Raw genomic sequence first — 23728 nt, forward strand, 5'->3', positions numbered from 1 at the left:
GAGGGCACGTCCTCTCCCCTCACGCCCTCCGAGCAGCGGGACGAGAGCTGCGAGCACAGCGCGGGAGCGCGAACCGCGGACGGGCCGAGCCAAAAAAAAAAAAAAACCAAAACCAAAAAAAACCCAACAAAACCCAAAGAAAACACAGTGAGAAAGAGCCGAAAACGTCCCCGAAACGCACAGGGCGCATCTCGAGTCAGCGAGAACCGCGAACTCCCGGGAAAATCCAGACCGCACGTACCCGCCCCGCAACCCCTCCCACCGCCCCTTCGCCCCGCCCGCCCTCCGCTCGCGGGGCAGCTGCGCACGCGCGGAGACACTCCCGCCCCTCGTCCCATTGGCCGACACCCCATTGGCTCCCGCGCGCCCCGCCCCGCCCCGCCCGCTGTTACCCCCGCGCAGGCGCAGGCGCAGTCGCGGCCGTTTCGGGAAGGTTCTGTGTGGCTCCGGCCCGCGCCGGCTCCGCCCGGGGGATCCTGTCCGGGTACGGGCCGCCCGCAGCCCCGCTCCTCCCCGCCCCGCCCCGCCACCGGCTGCAGCCCGCGCCCTTCCCCTCACAGCCCGCCCGCCTCCCTCCACAGCCGCCCGCCCGCCCCCCGCAGCCGGGCCGCGACCTCCCCCCGCCCCGGTGTCTCTGTTTGTCCCTGCCCCGAGCTCTGCCGCTGCCGAGCCCCGGGCCGGACCCGGACCCGGCGCTGTCCCGGGGACATGCGGCGGTGAGGGACAGCCTCACACCGCCCGTAGCCTGTCTCTGGAGCGGCGGAGATGGGGCAGCGCCCCTCGCCCCGCGCTCTCCGCCCCGGCCCCCCCGAGGGCGGCGGGCGCCGGCGGTGCCCGGGATCCCGCGGAACCGGACCCGTCCAGGTCGGGGTGGGCCAGGGCACGGTCCTTCCCTCGCTGAGGTGCCGGCCTCGCCTCTTGCAGCTGCCTGGAGGTTCTTCTCGTTGAGACGAGTTCTAACTGGGAGCGCAGGGGCGGGACAGACCGCTCCGAGCCGCCGGAGCGGGACGAAGGGGCTGCCAGGAGGATCTTCGTCCTTGCAGCGCTGCTGCCAGAGTTAGAAACCTGCCGCCTCTCCTCTCTTTCTTGTGATCTCCCGGAGAGGAGAGGTGAGTTGTCCTTCGCTCTTGTCGTACTTTAGCAGTGGAGAAATAGGCTAGCTTGCAAGGTGCAGAACTTGTTCAGGATGGCTTCAAGCCCCAACTGACTGCTGGGTTTATTTTACTCGAGTCTCAGCCCTGTGAAAAGGCCCACTGATGGAGAAAGAGATTAGCACCGTGTTAACTGCGCGGTTCTCTCTCCTTTGCTGCAGTGCCCACTTTCACCGCTGCCTCCTGCTCTGCCTGCTCCTGCTTTCAGCATGGTAAAGAAGAATACTATCCCTGATGGGTAAGTATCCTTCACACTAAGCAAGAGGCAGGAGCGGGCACAGCTCTGCCCACAGAGAAGGGGCACTGATTGCCCCAGGCGCTTTCTTGCCTCAAGCAACCTCACCACCTACAGCCAGGTAAGGTAGGTATCTTCTCCAAGACAGGAACAGCCCAGCCATTCATCCCCCAGGTGAGTATAATGCTCCAGCCTGTCTGTGAACACTTCTCCTTCGTCGGCCAAACACAATCCCTTCTTCCTAATCTTCTTACCCCTAGTGTTTATTTACTGGGGAAGTGGGAGAGTAGTCCATACTTCTGACTACTTGGACATTTGCTGTTAGGTGTGGAGGAAGAGACGATAAGATGGGAGCAGGTGATTGCATGCATAAGATCAAGGAATATGTTCATGAATTCAGGTCCAGAAACATCCTGCATTTTTCTTTTCAAAAAGAGGACAACGAAAGTGTTGTATCAGCAGAAATAATCATTAAAAAACTCCAAATGCACTATGCAGGCTTTCTGATCACTTGATTGGGAGTGCATATGGGGACCACAGAATGACCTCATTTAAAACAGATACAGTTCTATTCTTCAGCTCTAATCAAATAAACAAAGAGGAAGTCCAAGTTTAGAATTTTAACCCTTGTGTTACTGCTGACATCAGTACAAACCTTTTGTTTGCTGAGGTATAAAGGTACACAGTAATGGGACAATAACTTGCGGTTTATATGTTATTTGAGGAAAGATTGACATTGTCCTGGTTTCTGGGTAAGTGTTAAATAAGTTTATTAAGAACATTCTTAGGAGGAGCAATAAGATAGAAAAAGCATGAGTTCCTGTAATATGGGTTGTCCTAAAAGCAATACATAGAAACAAGAGATGAACAAAATTGTTTTTCTCTGTGAATTTAGTAAACCAGGAAACCATAGCAGTGAACCCCGGAAGGAACTAAGGTGATCCTGCACATGCAATTTACTGGCCCTAGAAATAGTTGTTGGCAGAAATGAGATTGTGGTACACTGTAGCATAAGGACAAGTCCAGACAGTTCAGACTGTGGAACCACAGCCTCAGTCATATCATCTTGTTATAACAGCAGTAGGTCTAACAGTGACACTTCGATTTAATGCTACTGCAAGAGAAACAGTGGAATAGATAGTGACACTACATGTAGCCATTTTTTAAGAGTGTCTTTCTGATACTGCCTCAATTCTTAACACTTTTAATCCAAGTTTCATTATGCTAATTAAAACAATACAATAATTTTGAGGTTTCAAAATTATTATTATTATTGAAGTTAAGTTAGTAGGTAAGAATAGTGCAACTGTGGATCAGGCTCTGAGCAACGTGGTTTAGTGGAAGGTGTCCCTGCCCACAGCAGGAGGGTTGGAACGAGATGATCTTTAAGGTCCCTTCCAACCCAAACCATTTGATGGTTCTGTGATAATGGAAAGTGTTTCTTTCTTTTCCCAGTAATGTCTTGGAGCAGAGCTGTGGTGTACAGTGTCCATTGAAGTCTCAAACCTATAAAGTAGTGCTGGTGAACTAATTTTTAGCAAAGTGAGACATCAGTATAAAAGAGGGATCCAAATGACCCCTGGCTCTGGCGTTTCCACCGTGGAGTCAAGTTCTGGTTCTTCACGGTGTCTGAAATGGTGTAATTCTTCAGTGGTTGTAGACTGTGATGTTTCAGTGGAGAACTAGACAGTAAAAGGAGTCCAAGTTGCATAACAAACAGTTAAAAATATTGTGATATTTTTACATATTTATACACTTCAGCATCCAAAATCCTGCTGTGGGTATAATTACATAAAATCAGATTCAGTTCTGAAAAGCATCTGCAGAATTGTCACCTTCTGGCATGTTATCCTTGAATGGTGTAAAAAAATACTGATTGGGATCTTTTTGTTACAAGGACAAAGCTGAATTATTTTTGCCTAAGCACCACAAACAGACTTCTTAACTGAAGTTCTCCTGTGCAGACTTAAAGCATCAGCATTTTTCATTTAGACTTGAATTTCTCTACAGTTAGAATAATTATCCCTTTTGAGTGTTTGGGAATTCAGTTTCCCAGGTAAGTTCTAAACTTATAACTGCTTCTCAGTGAGAGATGCTCATGAGAGGCTCAAGAATTGTCAAAACCCTTGAATTGTTGAGCATAGCTTCAGATAGTGCTCTCTGAACATAGTTCTCCACCCAGTGTAGCTTTTGAGTATTGTATACCTGTTTACACTGGTTTACTAATACTGATTAACTATTAGATGAAAATCATTCTGAATGGATGCCTTAAATTCAGTACTAGTTTCTCTTATTCTGGAAGAGTGGAACACATTATTGGCTTTAGAAAGACCAATGAGATTCAGCTGTGTGCTGTGAAAACTTGTAGGGTATCTGTTGACAGTTTCCTGTGCTTTATATTTTTATGTGACTCCATCACTGAGATCTGACAAGCTAAAGACATGAAACTTTAAAATTATTTTCAATTCAGTGGTTCCATTACATTGTAGCTATGAATTATTTTAGGGCTTTCTTATCTAGCTTGCCATTAAAAATATACATAGTATCTTTATGGGGAACATACTGTATTTCTTTAAAAATCACTAGAAAATAAATGGCAAGGTATCTGTTTCAATGATTCATTATGAATATCAGTAAAATACATAATTATTCAACACAATTTTGAAATCTATTTGAAAAGTTTATTAATTTGATAAGAGCATCATCAGTAGTTGTTAAAATAAATCTTACTATGAATCAGTTCTAAAACATAGCAAATTATACTGGAAATTAAAGCTTCTGCATGACCTTAACAGTAATGTTAAACTAAAATATGAAAAACTGTGTGTTCCAAAGCAAATAAAATATTCAGCTGTATGCAATCCATACTCAGCTACTTCATGTCCAGATTGTTTTTCATTCAGGTCTCTGTCAGCTCTTAGTCACTGGTACAGGAGGGATGATGGTGCCAAGTCTTGCAATAACACCTTTGACTCCTGCCTTCCTTCTTTCCACCTGTATTCAAGCAGGGCACAAACTATGTATTAAAATTCTCATTTGTACTTGTTAAAATGTTTAGTTATGTCTTTGCTCTTGTAAATCCTGTTTATGTGACTACCTGCTGCTCGTCTCTGATCATTTCTGCCTTTTATCCAGACTTATTCTGTAAGAGTTTTACTTTCTTTAGTCTGGGTCACCTGTTCCTTTGTTGACAACAGAACAAACTTGAATTTATTTCCTTAGCTAATCTTTGCTTAATTTCAATCTGCTGGGTTTATTTTGAGGTAATTTTTAGTTCTGCAGCAATATGCCGAAATTTCCTTTTTAAATATTTTTGAAGATAACATGGAACACACGCCCTTTATATTTTTGATGAAGAATGCCTTCTGCTCATTTCCTACCAGAGAGCTGTCAGCAGCTTTTCAGTTTCTTGCTGATTTTGCGGATTTTTTTTCTGGTAGGATTTAAATGGCTTTAAATACAAGTGAATAAACCCCCAAGTTTATTAAGGTCTGGCAACAAACTCTGTAATCCTGGGGCATTGTTCTTTCAGTCCCCTAATATGAAAAAAGTTCAGAATTTTTACAAAGCCTTTTTTACATTGCTAATTAAGGAAAATAAGATTTTAAAGCCCTTTTTTGATCATCTCTTATTCAATTCTAAGTGCTCCTATTTATGATAATGGCGGTTGATTTCCATTCATACTTTTCCATGAGAAAGCAGGTTAAAACAGCACTGAATTTCTGGTCTTAACTGATTCAGACACAATTTATATATTGTGAACAGGAATAAATGGAACATAGGCTCAGATTTTTGTTTTCATGTTTTACAGCAAGTGTCCAGCTACCGGACTCCAAAGTTTAGAGTCTTGAAAATTCACTTAGGAAGACTTGTCAAGTTGGAACACAGTATGTTATTTGTAGGGGACTGGTTTTGTTCCCTAGTTGCACTTATGAGATACAAACTTCCTGCAAACATTTAGAATTTAGTAAAAGGTTTTACTGCAAATACCTCTCGGTGATTTCATCTCTAGCTCACCTTTACACCTTCTTACCTTGTATCTGCCTTCTACACAACAGCTGTTTGCAACAGCCTTCCTAACAATGAGTTATTATTACTCCTTTGTTATTTCATTTGTTTTCTATTAAACTGAGCATCTGTATGCCTACACTGTGAGCCTTGATCTGTTCTTTACCTCATGATGAAGATAAAAGAGATAAGTTAGTGCTAAAGACATAGATGTAGTAAATCATAAAATGGTCACCATACCGTGGGTTTCCTTTGCTAGCTCCAAGTATCTGTGAATTGTGATGTTATTATTGATATACTATGACAAGTATAATTATGGATATTTCATTGAGAATTTTGCCAGCCAACTTCTAGTTTTTGTTCTGATATGGGAATTGTGAACAAAGCAAAATAATCAGTGGTTAGAATATTTTAAAATGAAGTATTCAGTTTATTTAGTAAATGATGTGGTTTTATGGAAATCAGAAGGGAATATAGAAATTGTTATGCTGCCTTTAAAGGGAGATATTAATTCAAACATTCATTTCAAAAATTGTAAGTGAATGAACACCAGTGTTAAAGAATCTAGTGGAAATGTTTTGTATTTTAATAGTTGAGGTATTAGCTGAAAATGCAAAAAGGCTGTCTAGATTTTAGGTCATTCAGCTGCATCATCTGAGGTTATAGAGATAATTTACCCTTACAAAAGAAGAGAAGTCCTAAATTTAGTAAGTAACCTCTTTGAAGGTAAAATTAATCTGTTGATTAACTTGTTTTCCTCTTCAGGTAATCCTTTTCATATTCTTTTAAAAACTGGAAATCTCTGAAATGTGATATATCAAGAGCTTTTCCAGTGTAGAACCTGTGAATACCAGTTCTTTGTGGTTTTGGAATTAGTACTGGTTTTGAGTGTTGTAACAAACCTTCATAATAGTATGTGATTTTGGTAAGTTATGGTGTGATGGAATATTCTCTGTATTTTTCAAAGTGCCAAGAGAAAGTGCAGTTAAGAGTGTTTCTTTGAAAAATAAGCATATTACAAAGAAAACACATTTGCAAAATATAAATTTATATTGTTAATGAAAGAAAACTTTGCATTTGTCAATCAAATGACTGATGCATGCATATGATAATTTTATACGGTGTTTGATTCAACAAAGTTGAAAAATGTCCATCAGCTATAACACTACTTTTTTACCTGTTGAACCTTACACATCTGCTTTGCTTTATATTAGTGCTACTTGTTGTAAATGATATCCTGCCATTAGGAATTTTTTGGAAGTTGAAGACGAAGGAAGAAAAAGGTTGTTTTCAAATGTCCTGGGGATACCTTGAAACCACTTCATGGAATAATTGCAGATTTGGAGACCTAATTATAATGTATAATAACAGCAACTTTTATGTGCTTTGTGCTGCAGGTGTCTTCTGATGAATCATGCAACTTGAAAATATTTAGAAATAAATATTTGTTTCATTACAGATGGAGGAGTTTGACACCAGTTGGACAACCTATACCAGGAACGAGATTTATTGCATTCAAAGTACCTTTAAAGGGGGTATGTATAAGAATTAACTGTAGATTGGTTGTACTAGATAAACTGGAAAAGTAATGAAAAATAACATGAATGTTCATGCAAACTTCGAAGGAAAATTTTTGAAAAATAATTTATTCAGATTTAACCCTTTCAGTAATCTGCTAGTGGCTTCTTAAAAATATTTATTTTTTCTATTTTTTTTTAATACTTGCTGTTACTCTTTTTATTTATCTTTTAAAAATCAACAAGTCAATCAACCAGCACCATTCATTTCATCACTAATAAGTGGCCTAAATTCATAATCTTATATAACATCTTTTTATGGCTGTTGTAAGAAATTACATGGAAGGGGCTATGATATGAATAACAATCTAGGCATTGTAAGCCAAAATACAATTTTATGGAAATCAAGCAGTTGTTAAAGGATACCAGCCACTGCAGAACTTCTAAGTAACAGATCCAGATTGCCAATTTCATAAGCAAAAAGCTTTAGCAATCTGGAGGAATGTAGTATATTTAAAAAAGAAGTCTTCATAGATTTCTTTTATTCATGTGCTAGTACTTCCTTTAAAGTCTTACTAACATGAAGTGTCATCTTAATCTGCTAAATACACTGAGTCAGGTCTTTAAATTCTCTGATTATAAAAAATGTGGAGGCTGACTTGTTTTGACTGTTCAGTACTTTGGTGCCCATGCCTCTTTGGCAATTTGTCCTATTTGCCTTTCTGTATAAATTAACACAAGTGCTGTATAAATTAACTCTTACAGGTCCTTGCTTTAGATACAGAGGAAGTAGAAGTTTCTAATTGCTTTTAAAGTTCATTGCTTTGACATAACCTTAGCAGTTAAGAGTAAATATTCTGTCTAAGCTGTTGTCTACAGATTGCACTCCAGTATTCACACCCAAAAGTTTTGGTTCTTTGACTATATTCATACACATTGTATTTTCAGTCACCATTCAGTTCACTTTTGTCAGCAATGACCGAAGTGGAATGCTTGCAGGACTTGCTTCCTGCACCTTCTTTTACAGCTTTAGTATCATGGTTTGGTTCCTTTGACACCAAAGATCTCATAAACATTGGTCTTGTTCCTCACGATACAGATGGACTGTACAGTAGTCACGTGTCTTTGTACCAAGACCTCCAGTGAACACATCGAATCACGAATATAAAATCCAGAGATTTATAATTGGCTTTTTTACTATTGGGGTTTTTGAGAGAGGATTTTTTGCATCATCAGCTCCTGTAATTCCACTTGATCCAGCGCTTGATCTATGCAATTTTTGCATAGATTCACTATTGTAGGCAGGATTTGTTCAGTGCGTATGTATTTCCAGTTCCTGTCACTCCAGCTTTCAAAGGAAGATATGTTATTGCTCACTTTACTCTTTCCCTGTAGTTCCACTGATAGTCTGGAAGGAGCTACGCCAGAGATCATAAAAAATCATTATCAGAGTGTGTTCATAGCAGTATATCACAAGTAGGCACTTATGTCAGTGCGTTACTCCCTTCCAGTCCTACTGATCTCGTGGGGCATAGATCTCTGTTCTGTGAAGCTGTCTTTGAACTTGGCCAAATATAAAGTCTGATACCCAAGAATGCAAAATCTCTTAACATTTCTGTCCCTTCAGTTTGTTCAGTCTCAATGATGCAAGACAGAGAAATGACAAGTCTCCAGTGACCATGTGCTTGAAGCTTGTGGAGTTTGTGGCAGAATACACATAAAATGTGTAGCTGGCTAAACTGGGCTGTCTTTGCAGAGGGTAGTAGTCAATAAATCTGGCTGAAAATGCTGAAGACCTGATGGGTCATCATCTGTCAGAAGTCCTATTATTTATTAAGCTGGTGGTACAGACCTCTTAAATATGCAACAGTTTTCTTATTTGCTACTGATTAGGAAACTGATGATTGGTGATTTCACCCACAGGGAGAAAACTTATTTTCAGAATTTGAAGACTCAAGGGTTATTGTCATAGCAGAAGATGTGCTGTTAGTAAAGACTTCAAGATCGTGTGTTTACCTGAAAGGATTTTCTATCCCTCCTTTCAGATCATCTTTATAATGCTAACAGTAACATTGTAGTGTAGTAAGAACAGGGCAGGTTCTTTCCCATGCCATTAGAAGGATTTTTAGAATTGATAGAGATTTCTCTGATTCTCAAAGCCCAGTTAAATACCTCAACTACTGAATATTCAGGAGAAGTTTTTCAAAAAATTCCAAAGAGCCTTTCAAAACATAGTATTTCATAACACATTTGACTGTTTACCTAATCAAACAATATGTTTGGAGAACCTTATTTTTGTAAATTACATTCCTCCTCAGTTTGTGTGGCTTCACATAGTAAAAGTTCCTTAATATTCTACTATAGACCTTTTGCAGATTCACCTTTTGTCACCTCAAGGTTGTTAAGTTCAGTTTCAGATTCTGCTAAAAGTCACTGCTGAATAGTGGTGAGACAACTGGCTCATGTTCATTTTGTTTAAACTTCCACAACTTCCACTGTTTTTTCAGCAGTGCATAGATGTCTGAAATACATAGGACCAAATACTTTATTATATGCTTTCTACCCTTCTCCTTTTAGCTTAAGCTTCCTAACCACATACAAGTTTTGACAGGACTGCCCTGCTGTTTCTTCTTTAATTTGTTTTCCTGTCTCTGTTTCCAGACTCGAGACAAGTGCTTGCTAGCATTTTAGATTATAATCTGTACAGTCAAAACAAAAAATGGTTAGTTACCCTGTAGCGTCTGTGGTTCTAAGAAGTATGTGGTCTGTGGCTGCCTTCCTTTCCATTAGTTCTGAGTCCAGTCTGCTTGAATTTCTTGTTGACAAAGGAACTGACAGGTGGTTGAGGCTGCTGCATCTTTTGCCACTGTCTTTATTGGTTCTGGCTGAGCCTATGTCAAAAGGCTCTCACAATGGACAAGTGCACTGTTCACAGAAAATCCAGTCTTGAGTATATGAGGCATTTTCACACCTAAAGTGAAGAGCACATTTCAAAAAACACAGCTACAATAGGGTGAGTAAACATTTTTCTCACTGTTTCTATCAAATGAATTATTCATTATCCACCAACATGCAGCTTTCTTAGTCACAGTATTTTAGTCATATTAAATATTTCCCAGTGCTAAAAGACATGCAAGTACACTCTGTCAAGAGATGAAGCAGGGATAAAAATGTCTGTGCAACATTTGTGGGAAGACAGTTAAAACCTTTAGAAATGAGATCTTGTATCACAATTTTTAATGTTTTATGTGAAATACATTTAATTTTGAGTTACTGTGCAGGACAAAGTTTTTTGGGGGAAGTGGATTGTGGTGTTTTGCTTTTTACTGATGTTTAGTTACATAAAAATCAGTATATACATGATATATTTTGCAGAATTTTTATGTCTATGAAATTAATGCTTATTTTAAGAATGTTTGTTAACACTGTACAAATTGAAATGCTCACAGTTTCTTGCATATTCATCTGAATATAAATACATAAAAAATCTTTGCTCTCTTTTTAATTGATCTCTTTTATCTGTATAATACATGGATGTGGTTCTGATATTTAAAGAGTTCCTTTCAAATACTGATGTTTCCTAGTACTAATTAAAACAGCTGAATATTACAAATGTCTTGTTATTTGAATGTAAAAAGAAAATATTTCTTTTCCATTTTCTTTGTAGGCAATTAACCAGAGGCTCACCCCAACCCAGAAATTTACACCAAAAGACTTAATTGCTGCAATGAAAGCCCTAAATGTGGAGCTTGGATTAATTATTGATTTAACATATACCACCCGATACTATGAAGTTAAGGTAATAAAAGCCTAATAAAAATGTAAAATAGTTGCTGCAACTTGTGTTTTGAAGTGTTTACATGTTTGCTTACCTTGAATTGGAATAGACAAGTATGCTATCTAGAATAATTTTGTGTCTCCAACAAAAAGAAATGTTTTATCACAAAGGAAATAACTGCTTTTCCCAGCTGGTTGCATTTGTGGCTTATTTCTATTATGGTAACTCTGAGTATTGGGTAAAGACTTCAGTGCCAAGCACTACAGAAAAGGTGCAGAAGAGTTACACTCTGTCCTGAAGACATTCTCATTTATTCCTAGGGTCCTTTTTTTACTGATCCTCATTGGAATTCACTAAGAAGGTGTACATTTTTAAACTACTTTATCAATTTCAAAATTTTTACCAGTATAGTCCAAACAGTTGTGATTAATCAGCCTCCTACTGAAAAGGAGAATAAATGGCAGTGTTATAACTGAATGCTGGTCTTTGAATGTACATGGGCTCTAAGTATTAAGGGGGTGAATATGTGAGTATATGTATGATTGTGGGTGGGAGGGACAAATACTGCTAATAATTGTAAAATGGGTTAGAATGGAAGTACAAGAATCTACTCTCTTTAGTTAATGTGCTGCCTTGTTAACAGGGATAAATAAATCTTCTGTAGGAACTGTTCTTTGCTTGAGATCATCTTTAACTTAGAAATGTCAATGGTATTTTCTCAGGCCATATCTCTATAGAATTTTGTTTTCACTTTCTATTCAAGGTTTGAACTACTGGTTTACATTGGCATTATGTTACATACTGCTTATGGTTTTTCATTGATACAAGATTTGAATAATGTTTACTATTGTTTTTTTCCTTTTTGTTGCTAGGATTTACCTAAAAGTGTGCAGTATAAGAAACTTTATACTGTTGGACTTGAAGTCCCTGATAATGCTACTATTCTACAGTTCAAAAAATGGGTCAGAAAATTCCTATGGGAAAATGCAGGAAATGGTAAGTATCAGCATCCTATGCTATAAAAAACCTCAGTATTTTATTTTGGTGCTAACTGTATCATTTACTAATTTCAATAGATATTTATGAAACTGGGGACCTCAGACTTTCCATAGCACTCCCCACTTTATTATCATAATAAGATCCATTATGTGAACCACTACCTGTCTTTTATGCAACCACAACAAGTCTTTTTCAAACATGACAAGTAACTTAAATGCCCTTCCAAGTAGCGTTATGTTTGTGTTGTGTGTCAAAGTAACTGCAACAAGGCCTTCATGTGTCTGACCCAAATTGTCCCCCGCCAGCTGAGTGCTGTAGCTGCCAGCCCCTGATGGATGTTCTAAATAGCACCGAGTCTCTGATGCCTCTGGGCACTGACATGTGTGAGCAGCTTAAGTCCATTTAGTCTGATGTAGTGGTTTTTTGATTTTTGAGTCCATTATTGCCCTCATATCTGAACAATTCCTGAAAATCTTATTACAGGCACAGTGTCAATGTTTCCACAGTGTGGTGCGGCTCTGCTGCTGTTTCAGTGCTTATGCAACAGGGCAGTTCTTGCTGAGATTGTATAAGTTGCTTTTTGTGAAAACAAAATTTTGCCACAGTGTGTTTGCAGCTTTTAGACTCTCACTTCTTTTGGTAGTGATTCTTTGTAGGCAGATTTTACCTGTGTGTTTATCCAATATTGGTGGATCATTCTTTCAAGCTTTTTCATGCTGTTTGCTGTGCTGACTTTGGCATTTTCTGTGAGAAAGTAGAGATATGAACTGCCCAAGTGCATACGGTGTTTGCTGAAAAGCATAACTGGGGTTTTGCTGTGAATGGTCAACTCTGCTTTCTGAAAGAGCACTGGCATAAATTTCAAGTGTGAGAGCCTGAATTAGAAGTAATGGGAAAATTGAAAGGTAAAAGAAGAAGCCTTTGTCCTTGCTCAGAAAGTTAGTTTGTTACTTCTTCCTTTGCTCTTTTTTGGCTTAAGGAAATGACTTGGTGTTCATTAGTTTTCCGTTGTTTCGATCTAGTGATTTTTTGTGTGTGACAAAGAATAGTCTGTGTTTGAATCTAATATTGGGAGAATTGATTCCTAATTTGTTACTGGACAATGACCCTGCAGTTACAGTTAGTAAGAGCATTTTGGCAGAGCTTATGTAACTTTTGAGTTGGGAGAACTTTCATTTTTATGGTAACTTACTCCTCATAATTTGGCCTCTGTTTTAGAATCCCCCTAAAATATCTCAGGATTTTTCTTACAAAGACTTTTTGAGAAGTTGGGTTTCTTTAATGTTTGAACTGTTAGGACATCAACTTCCAGCGAACTTATATGGCAATGTGACTGTCCTGATTTGTGGCAAACAGTTATATTTTTTCTCATTCAAAAATTTATCTAAGTCCTGTTTCAAAGACCGTTTGTCAGTACTGTCTCTGTCAAAACTTTGTTCTTCTGTTGACAAAAGGTTTTCTTCTAAAATCTACCCTAAAACTCTCAATCAGTTAATTTGCATTTATTCTCAAGCCAGCTTTGCCCTTTAAGTATCGTTGTTCTCCATTCCCATTATTACATTCAGTATCTCAGATTTGTTTTTAGACTAAATCAGACAAGCTTCCTTCTGTGACCATCATAGTAGTCCTTTCTATACATATTTGATTTTTTTCATTACATTTGAATATGAGTATAAATAGTCTAGATGAGGTTTTACCAGCATGATCATATTAGTGTTTCCCTATTTCTGTTGGAAATACCTCATTTGAAAAACCCTAGTAATAGTAAGTTCTACTTTTTAACCTTTAGCTGATTAGCATAATCTTTTCAAAAAAACCCAAGATTTCTTTAGAGATTACTGGTTCTCCTTTTCTCCATGTATTTCATACTCCAAGGCATTTCATACTTCCAGGTGCTTTATGTATAAGTTAAGTTCTTCAGTTTTACATTTGCTTGTTTAGATTTGCTTTCAGACCCATATTTCTTTTATTTTTCTCCTGTTACTGCAGTTATGGCTGAGGCCAGGTGCTTTACGTGTCATCACTCTTCCTTTTTTCCTACATTCTGCAGAGTCAATCTCAGTCTTCACAGGTTTGGAAATAGTGAGCTAACTGCTGCTAGAGATTCATCATGAAGCCTGTATGTATCTGCTGTTTTACAGGCGTGACAGTATAATTTTGTAAATAGCAAGCATTATTTATCATTACTTCTCTAGAAAAATAGAGATTTTTTTTGTATTTAACTATTAAAGACTCTGTTTTCCTTTTTGATAGAGAAGCTCATTGGCGTTCACTGCACTAATGGAATTAATAGGACTGGCTACCTTATATGTAGGTAAGGTTGTATAAACACAGAAATCGTTGTCCACCAAAAATAGCATCCTTATATTGTTCTGTAATCCCTTTGGGACAATAATATAATCATATTTTTCTTCAGATACCTCATAGACGTTGAAGGCTGGGATCCAGAGGCAGCAATCCAAGGTATTTGTATAGTTTGAACTAAGGCACGTGTCAGGTTGTACTTCACAACTACTACAATTGTACTCACAAATACTACAATTCTGTTTTAGTATCTTTTCAGTAATTTCATGTGCTGGCTTACATAGAATATTTTTTCTGACTTGTTTCTACTCCAGGCAAGACTTGAGCATTAGCAAATTGACAGCATTGGAGGAGTATGTTTTAGCTGCTTTAAATCTTTTTTTTTCTTTTCACTTGAAAGGGTTTCCAGTCATAGTTTGCTACTACTAGTTTCAGTTGTTTAAAAAAAATGCTGCAATGATGCCAGATTGCTGAAGTATTAAATACAAGTTAGAATTGTTTCAAATTCAGCATCTCATGGTGAACAGAAACTTGCTTTTCACATTTCTCAGTTTGAGCACATTTCATTAGACTGTATTTTCTTTTTTTCTTTTAGCTTTTGGTGATGCCAGAGGTCATCGCATGGATGGTCTGGTGTATCTCACAGACCTCAGAACACAACCAATGCGAAGGTAAACACTTTTAGTGGTGTGCTTAAGATGGTCTCATGGTGTTTTTAAAAGTTCACTTCCGGTCATAAGTCAAAATTCCCTCTTAAACCTTTAATATGCAACTACACGTAGATTGTAAAATATATATGTAGTTGTATGTGTATTGTCATATGAATAACATGAAGTGCAGTGTACTTTATTCATCTTTTGAATTTCTGAGATTCAAAAGATTGTTTTTAATCTGACAACTACTATTGAACATTTCTGTGGTTTTATCATATGTGACAGGTGTATTAAGTCTGTATTCTTTCATTACAAGCAGAAAGGAGCCATTGCAGAGATGTCTTTATAAGCTCTGTGATCTGCCTGCTGTTCTTGGCATTGTAGAACCAGATATTTAAAAAAAAAAAAAAAAGAACTGTTTTACAAATAAAAAAGTATGAGAAAGTGGAAGATTGTTCTCATCTCCTCCATTCATAGTAGTTGTATCATGTTTAAGAATTTTATGCTTATCTCTTAGGAATAGCTGACCTTTCCATCTTCCCAAGGTATTTGTGCCAGTGATACCTTATAGCAGTAAATTGATTTTAAAATGAATACCTGACTGATTTGCATCTTTTTAGCTGAAATAAATGCCCTTTGTTTTAATCCTATCATTGTTTCATAGTCTGTGCGGGATTAAGTTGGTCCCATGTCAGATTTTTAATAAGTGTGGTGCTTATCTCACATCCTTTAGGATGCTGTTCTAAATCTACGAAGCTCGGCTATTCTCTTTGATTTCCCTGCAGCTCTTTCCCAAATAAATTTATAAGATTAAAATTTGCTAAGTTGTGAATGTCTGGAAGTTTTGCTGAACATAAAACTTCTGTCATTCTGAACGGAAGAATTTTATGTGGGTGTTTTTTTCACTATGTCAATCGTGTGTTTTTAAAAAGGAAGCTTATGTGAAATGCTTTTTTCTTTTTAGTAACCTTGGAATGGATGTATGGGATGCAGATGAAGATATTATTCCCCCACCACATGCAATGGAAGGACCTGCAGAGCGGTTCCCAAATGAAGATTTTCAGGGGTAATGGGCTGAAACATGGAAATAAAACTCAACCCCCCCACCATACACAAGGGGGAATATAATTGTTTCTTGCTGAGAATAACTACAGATACTCAAAAGAGGTTTTATGAATATAGCCTGCTCATGTAAAATATATTTACAGAATGTGACATAACAGTTGCAAGATAAGTAAAAGAAGTCTGTAATTAGTTCACTTAAAAAAAATTAGTTTTACTTTGCCTGTCCTTTATTATTCTACAATAATCTGCAGTTATTTTTATTAATTTTGAATCACTGATTTTGCCTGTTTAAGAAGCGGTATAGAATTACAATTGAATGTTTTTCACAGCTTCTGCTCTGACATTGAAGGTTTTATAATCTTACTTACAGTTTGGACTCCTATTAGTTTTGATACCTGACTATTTGCAATATCTTTCATATAAATTCATGGTTAAAAAGGAATTGTTTTCATTAATGATTTTTAGGACTGTTCTGTTTAAGACAAAAACTTCTTTACAGGTCTGGGAAAAGATTAAGAATTTATGACGACCACTCTCACAATGATTTGCAAGGACAGATACAGTTGAGAGATTTTGACTTCATTAATAAGGAGCCTGGACAGAGACGAAGACCATTTCATGACCACCAAACTCAGGATGAATCAAGAGCATCAGTGCAGATGAGAAACTGGGACTACAATCGGGGACCAGAACAGAGACAAAGACCCTTTAGTGATCACCAATTTTATGATGATTATCAAGAAGACACACAGCTGAAGGACCTGGACTTCAGTAACAAGGGCCCTGGACAAAGTTTGAGACCTTTTCATGGACACCAGTTTTGTGATGATTTACAGGCAGAAAGACAGTCGAGGGACATTAACAGAGGCCGTGGACAAAGGCAGAGATCTTTTCCTGATCATCCATTTCCCAATGATTTGCAGGAAGACAGGCAGTTAAAGGATTTTGATTTCAGTAGCAGGGGCCATGGCCGGAGACGAAAACTGTTCCATGACCACCAGTCTCGTGATGAATTTCAGGCTCAGATGCAGTTAAAAGAGTTAGATCCTGTCAGCAGAGGTCCTGGCCAAAGACTGAGATCTTTCCATGACTATGAGTCACATGATGACTTAAAGCCACAGATGCAGTTGGGAGATTTTGAATTTGTTAAAAGGGGTTGTGGGCAGAGGTTGAGGCCTTTCAACGATCACCAGCCTCACAATGACTTACAAACAGAGATGCAGCTGAAAGATTATGATAATAAAGGCCCTGGACAAAGGCGCAGACCTTTTCATGACCATCAGCCTTATGATGGCTCCCAGGAACAGACTCAGTTAAAAGATTTTGATTATGTTAATAAAGGACACGGACAAAGGCCAAGACCTTTTCATGATCATCCAGGTCATGATGACTTGCCACGTGAATGGTGTTCAGACAGGTAAAGCATCCTTGAGCTGAAAAACAGAATTAGAGAATCCTAAGACCAGAATTAGAGAATAAAAGTGTAAACCTCAGCAGTTTGAAATTAAATTTCAGGTCAAATATTTTTTTAAATAAATTATTTTTAAATCACTTAATCATCCTTTTAAAATAATATATAATGATAATTTTATTAACTCTTTTTGTTTTGACTTATGGAAGAGTTTGATATAAGCTGGAGTCTTGCATCTTTGAAAGCCAGCGTTTCCTAAATTAGGTTTGCTTCTTTGAAGTTTGTGTTTCCTTTACCTTTTTAGTCATCTTGAAACAAAACTCTTTGTCCTGCTTTGTTTTGTGTAGAAATTTGTACTTAAAAAGTAATCCTCAAAACAGAATAGAATAAGAAATTTTATTTATGCCCTCAGCTAAACAGAGATAAACAGCAGTGCTACAAGGAAGTTTGACTTGCATTTGTGTATTCCATGAGTTAATAATTTGTTAGAAATCCCTTTGCTTCAGAACTTGCATCATATTCTTACAAATACGTCTATCACTTACTAGTAAGCCTATTGTATTGACATATTTCAAACTATTTTTAATATTTCAGAATGTATTTCAGATATTTGTTGGACTAGTAAAATTTGATTTAATTTCTTCCATTGTACAGCTAAAACAGAGGATGTCATTACAATGAAGCATACCATTTTAAGGTGTTAAATTAATACAATCATTATAGTTTTTATTTTAAGTCAATTTTATTAAAACTAAAAATATCTTTATTTAATGTAATTTCAAAATCTTACAATTGTTTGCAGTCTTCTTAACATGCAGTTCTTTTGATTATTTGCAGAAGTCAATCATTTTGCTCCCATGAAAATGTAGCAGAACCTCATTTCTCCTCATCTCCTTCACTTCACAGAGATTATGGGTCAGATAATGATGACTTTAACAGAAATTACAGGTAAATATCAGATATTCTACATTGTTTTCTGACTTACCTTTCTATTGTAGTTTCCCAGCTAGAAAATACAAATTACCTTCAAAGCATGAAAATCTATGTTAATATATTTGCTTAAATGCAGTTTAAGCCCTTGAATCTGAACACTGAGCAGACAACGCGACTAATTTGTGGTTCACTGATACTGACTTTTGAGAGGGATTATTGTGCAAATCCCATGATAAGCACAGTTCAAGCTGATGCACAACAGAATATGAAAAGCCAGTATTAGTAAGCAAAAAAGCAAAATATAGATGCTATATTTAAATCTTAACTGCTGCTTGCAACAAGCTAATGAGTTTTACTGTGAGGGATGGTCAGACACTGAAACAGGTTGCCCAGCACAGCTGTGAAATCCACAGCCTTTAAGATGGTAAGAATGGACAAGCCACTGCATAAACTCATCTAATGAGACCTACTTTGAGGTGACCCAAGGTTCTTCTAGAGATCCTTTCCAGTCTAAGTGAATTTATGGTTCAGTGAGGGAGAAAATTTTAAAATGATAAAGATTGTTTCGAATTTGCTTTATACACCACTTATTTTACAGAGCAAGGAAGGTACTTGAGAGTCAAGAGAATTTAAACCAAAAAAATATATTTTGTATATGCATTTTTAGATCCTCCCGCATGTATTTTGTAGCAGAGTGAGTATTCTATTGCAGAAGAATCGATAATAAAAATCTTAGGCATATTATTGCCTGTTGAGACTATGTACTAGAGAGCTGTTATTACATATTATTCACAAAAATGAAAACATGGGCTTAGGAACAAAAATGGCCCTGAGGTAAAAATACCCTCAGTAAACAGGTAATTTTAATTAGAAACAGCCCTTGAAACAAAACACCTACTAGTAGAATTACTTACTATAAAGGGCTGTAATTTGAGTCACTAGAATTGAAAAATTATTATAAACAAGTTTGCGACATCCATAGGATTTTAATTTTAGGGGGTAAAAACAAGAATGAGGGTTTGAATCGTTCTTTCAACATTCCATGTTTAGTTTCTAGTGGTGGCCAATAACAATAAATCAACTGTTTTGTTTCTAAGAATTACACTGTTCACATTTGTTCTTCTTGCAGTAATCGACCAAACTGTCCTGAAGACAGTAGGAGAATGCATCCCTCCGAGGAAATTAGTAGAGGAAAAAATAGATTTGCACCATATTCTTCACAAACAATGCACCCATCTTCATCTGTACACCAAGAAGATAGTTCAATAAACTATGAAAGAAAACCTTTTCAAGGTGAAACTCCCAGAAAGATGGAACAGAGAAAAAGATTACCAGTTGTAACAGTTGATTACAATTATGGTCTGCCACTAGACTGTGGACCTGAAGAAGAAGAGAAATCCCATTATGATTTACCGCCACGAGACCACTTCAGCTGGAACTGAACAAGGAGGACAGTGTTTGCTCAGCTTGCTCAGACTTACTTTTACCCATTTTCCTTTGTATGTGGACCATTTCTTTTTTTTTTAAACAAATTAGTTAAATGCAAATTTCAGTAGTAGAGAACTGGTCTCCATTGTAAGATTAGCTTCTACTGATGTTTGGTTCTTTAAATTTATTAAGGTGTATTTGTTAAGTGTAGTTGGAGACAAGGTCTCGGTACACGTGGAATTAAAGTAGTCCTTCCTTTTAGTGAAGTTGGAACCCTGTACCTTAAAACAAACAACTTTCTCAGTGTTTGTGGTTGTCTTTTGTTTTGCAGTTTTTCAAAATGTATGTGATTTCCAGGTGCAAAAGTCATAATAAAACACTGCATTATCAGGTAGAGTAATTGAAATTATAGGAAAAATACTAAGAAATGGACAAAGCAAAGTTATGTTCAGTTCCTCCTTTCATTTGAAAACAGCAGTTTAAATTATTGCTATCAGTCACTGCAGCATTGGAGTTTAATTCCATATTTTGTGTACCATCAACTGAACTGACCTAGTTGCACTCTTTTTCACAGCAGAATTTTCCCAGATTGCTAAAAACATGGAAGTAAATGGAGTTTGAATACTCTAAATGCCAGACTTGCTTTTCAGTAATCTGAATATCCCATCCTGATTGTATCTTTTTCGTGATCCCATAGGGTATCTGTGTTTCAGAATAGCCCACTGCAGGTAAATTTAACCGATTTCTCAGCAACAAATCCGGATGAGGTGGGTCGTGGATCGTCAGCTCACCTGTCTCAACTGGCCAAGGCCACTGGTGCCTATATACTTACACCTCCTTGTTTGTCAGTCAGACCTGTCTTACTCTCCAGCTCTGTTTTTCACTGGTTTCTTCTTACAGCACAGCAGAGCAATGTAATCAGAACAGAAGAATAACTTCTTCAGGTGAGCTCCTTTTAATAGTCGTGTGTGGAACAGTCTCCTCTGAACTGCCTCTTCAGTGAGTCTCACAGAGGTAGTGCAACAGTAATGCACAGTGTCACCAACTGCTCCTACTGTGGATAAAGAAATCGGTTCATAGGATGGAAAACAGAATTACTATAATACTTAAGTAAATTTTAAAACTTTCATTTTTCATTATTATTACATTTTAATAAATTATTATTTTAAAAGGCATCTCAATAAATAAGGATAAAGGCAGACCATTATATTAAGATAATTAAAATGAATGCAAGATAGTTAAGTCATACAGTTAAGACACTCAAAAGCAGCAAAGCATCAAGCAAGAGGGTGTAGGTATACACTGGGAAACTGCAAAAAACCCCTGTGTTCATAGCCAGAACCCACAAAGTTTTTTTGTCTTTTAGCAGCAGTGTAAAACCCAGATTTCTGAATTCATGGTTCTGTACTAAAAAAGAACTAGATTTGAAACGTGTGGAATATCTTGCAACTCCTGTTGTTTTTGTAACCCAGCAAAAAGTTCTCCAAGTCAAAGGATTCTGTAGATACAAATTCAAACTGCAAATGCTTCACTGCCTGTGCAACTGGTAGAACAACTTTGGCTTTGTTCATTGTACAAAGTAAATAGTTTTCTCTTTTTCACAGCAGCTAGTCAATTGTATTTCCCATTAAGTCTCTGATGGTGAGCTTCATTCATGTGATCTCAGGAATGAAGCTCTGTCTATATAAACTTGTTGTGGAACTGAGCACTAAATGTTAAGAACAGGCATTTGTTCTTTCACTTGCCTTTTTTTTCTTTCTTAATGAGGAGTGAGTTGAGAATCTTTATCTAGGCTTCTTTATTTGGAAGCAAGGAAGATATGCAACATGGGCTACTATATTGCTAGATCCTTTAAAAAAAGTCAACAAAACCCCCCATCCTTTCTGGTACTCCCCAGCAGGGCCCTAAGAATTAGAGACTGATATTGGAAGCATTTGGAGAGGTTTTTTATACCATGTATTCAGTATTCATAAAGTGAATAAAAAGCAGCAAATATTTGCCCTTATTTTTGTTTTGGGGTTTGTTATTTAGGATTGAAGTGACCCTCCAGTCAATCCTTTGTTACTTGAGACTGGAGAGATGAAAAGCTGATGCACTGGAAAACTCAGAGCAAGAAGAAAGAAACGTGGCATAAGGACTTAGGATCAGCACTAGCTATTACTAGCCCCTGTCAGTTCCTGCAGGACCCAGGGAGAGTTCAGATGCCAACACTCTGATGGTATTATTCCTGTTATCTGACAAAAGAAATGTCACTTTCATACCTATGTTGGATTTCTCTTTTCAAAGAACATTAATAGACGTGTTTCCACAAATGGTTTTGGGATGACTATATGAAAATAGACATAGTTTTGTTTGTATATTTATTTATGTATTTATTTAGAATTTAGGATAAGGTTTTCCACCCTATTGTTCCTAACGAAATTAGGCAGAGCTAAGCCCACATAATACATTACAAACTCCAACTGACATTTATCTCAAATTCCACAGCTGATTCATCACTGTATGTACTATTTAACTGCTAATTGAATCCACATGGTGGAGAATGAAATTAAATGAAATAAAATGTTTTCTTGTTTTGTAAACGAGTATTGTATTACAGTGGCAACCATAAAAAAAGCCCACAACACTTTCATTTATTTCACAGTTCTACAAAAAGGTCATAAAATCTTGGTCTTTTTTTTGTGTATGTTCTCAGCACACCTAGAAAGAGTTGTTGTACCACAGAGCAATAAAAAGCCAGACTTCAATGGACAGTGTTGGTCCCCCACTGCCCTGAGTGTGAAATCTTGAAGAAAAAGATAAGTATACAGAAAATCCAGATTTAGCACAAAATTATTTTAAGGAGTTGTAGCACTCTAATATATAGAACTATTGAACTCTTCTGAACTCTCAGAAAACTTCTGTTGCTGTCCTGCAATCATATTTTCATTGGAGGCCAGATTTTTATCAGATGGTGAAGCCTTGGGGTCATCTCGCCCTGTGGTATGATCATCCTGAGTTAGGGAATGTTCTGGTGGTTCCTGGAAAACAAAAAGTTCAGATGAGCTCTGTGCAGGAGGCTGAATCCCAAGAATGGCTTGGGAAAAAGAGAGGTCAGCTTCAACAGAAAACCAGAACACAAGGTTATGACTGAATTTATATGTAGAAATCTGCACTGTATGTACAGCTAATTTAGTTTTCTGTGTGCAGAATAAACAGCTATCTAAAAAAGGGCTAGAAAAGGTTTGCATGTGACTCTTCTCTCAGCAGGGGCAAAAGGTAAATGACCTACACGGAACCACAAGTACAATTAAGATCCTTCCCTGTTTATTTGCCTCAGAAGTCACTGCTAGCAAGCTGCAGGCTTTTTTTTTTTCATGTGCAAAAATGATCAGTGATGTGTTAACACTTCAAATTTGGGATGCACTACTACAACCGGTGTGCCAGGACCAGTGGTTCAATGACCTGAGCAATAGCTTCTGAAGATCAATTCTTGCCTTAAGACATCTTATGTGAAGCATCCAGAAATGCAGATACCCAAAAATCATTTCTGGCTTAGAGTCTGCTCTGGAAAGAAGGAACGTATCCTCCATCTGGAATTTAGCAAGGGGATATGAATCCCTGGCCACAGTGAAGAGCAGTTTATTTAAAATGTGCAAACAGAAAGCAATAGCTTCCACACTGTTATCAACCACTAGAGCTTGTTTCCTCTCCAGGCTGACTCTTACTTACTCCAGTTGTCAGCAGACCGTGCTTTATTAGCTCCAGTGGACAGCAATTACCAAACCTGCAGATGCCTTTCTTCTTCTTATGGGGACCCAGAAAAAACAGATGACAAAAAGGAACCAGGTGAGGAAGCAACTTCTTTCTTTGTTCTCCTGAGGTAAGAAAATAATGCAAGGAGAACAGGAAAAGAAATATTTTTAGAAATAAAAAGGAAAGAGAAGGGAAAATGAAAATTAAAATGTCAGGGAGAGGGTTATCAGTGTGAGGGAAGAAATGTGCAAAAGATGCATGTGTAAAAAGCTGGTGAAAGATTACTGAGCATAAAGAGGCCACGTGCTGGAAGAGTTCCTGGCAACTTCTTATCTGGGTCTTCTAAGCTGTGCCTGTGGCTCTGTGTGAGCACCATGCTGATGTAAATAACAGTTATCAAAAAAATACAGGAGCACTCAGACCTCTAATCCTTCAATAAAGTCATGTGGGAGCTTAAAACTAATTAAGGCTTCTCTCTAAGCTTTAAGTCTAGTCTATGTGTAGTATAATA

General features: G+C 37.6%; 2 protein-coding genes across 6 annotated transcripts in view; both read left to right on the top strand.

Annotated features, from left to right (window-relative positions):
* The first annotated feature begins 402 nt into the window (after window positions 1–402).
* Window positions 403–22064, top strand: LOC127477010 (uncharacterized). Of its 5 annotated transcripts, XM_051800661.1 has the most exons (13): window positions 403–484; window positions 925–1109; window positions 1313–1389; window positions 6854–6929; window positions 10579–10710; window positions 11562–11685; window positions 13942–14002; window positions 14105–14151; window positions 14588–14663; window positions 15610–15711; window positions 16210–17127; window positions 17959–18069; window positions 19184–22064. In XM_051800661.1, exons 3-13 carry the CDS (start codon window positions 1361–1363, stop codon window positions 19494–19496), a joined length of 1989 nt encoding a protein of 662 aa, XP_051656621.1. In that variant the 5' UTR covers window positions 403–484; window positions 925–1109; window positions 1313–1360; the 3' UTR covers window positions 19497–22064. The 5 variants fall into 5 exon arrangements, with proteins under 5 accessions (XP_051656621.1, XP_051656622.1, XP_051656620.1 ...); XM_051800662.1 differs by lacking the exon at window positions 925–1109 and having other exon boundaries at window positions 409–484; XM_051800660.1 differs by lacking the exon at window positions 403–484 and having other exon boundaries at window positions 561–1109.
* A 131-nt stretch (window positions 22065–22195) lies between these two features.
* BTAF1 (B-TFIID TATA-box binding protein associated factor 1) overlaps window positions 22196–23728 on the top strand; it is a 48833-nt gene continuing 47300 nt past the window's right edge. The window contains exon 1 of the mRNA XM_051800652.1: window positions 22196–23310. Coding sequence (XP_051656612.1) covers window positions 23272–23310 — 39 coding nt within the window. The 5' untranslated portion in view covers window positions 22196–23271. The remainder of the gene's footprint in view (window positions 23311–23728) is intronic.

The sequence above is a fragment of the Manacus candei genome, unplaced genomic scaffold, assembly GCF_025592945.1.
Source record: "Manacus candei isolate 608988 ecotype Guabito, Panama unplaced genomic scaffold, ASM2559294v1 h1tg000050l, whole genome shotgun sequence".
In the NCBI taxonomy this organism is placed as follows: Eukaryota; Metazoa; Chordata; class Aves; order Passeriformes; family Pipridae; genus Manacus; species Manacus candei.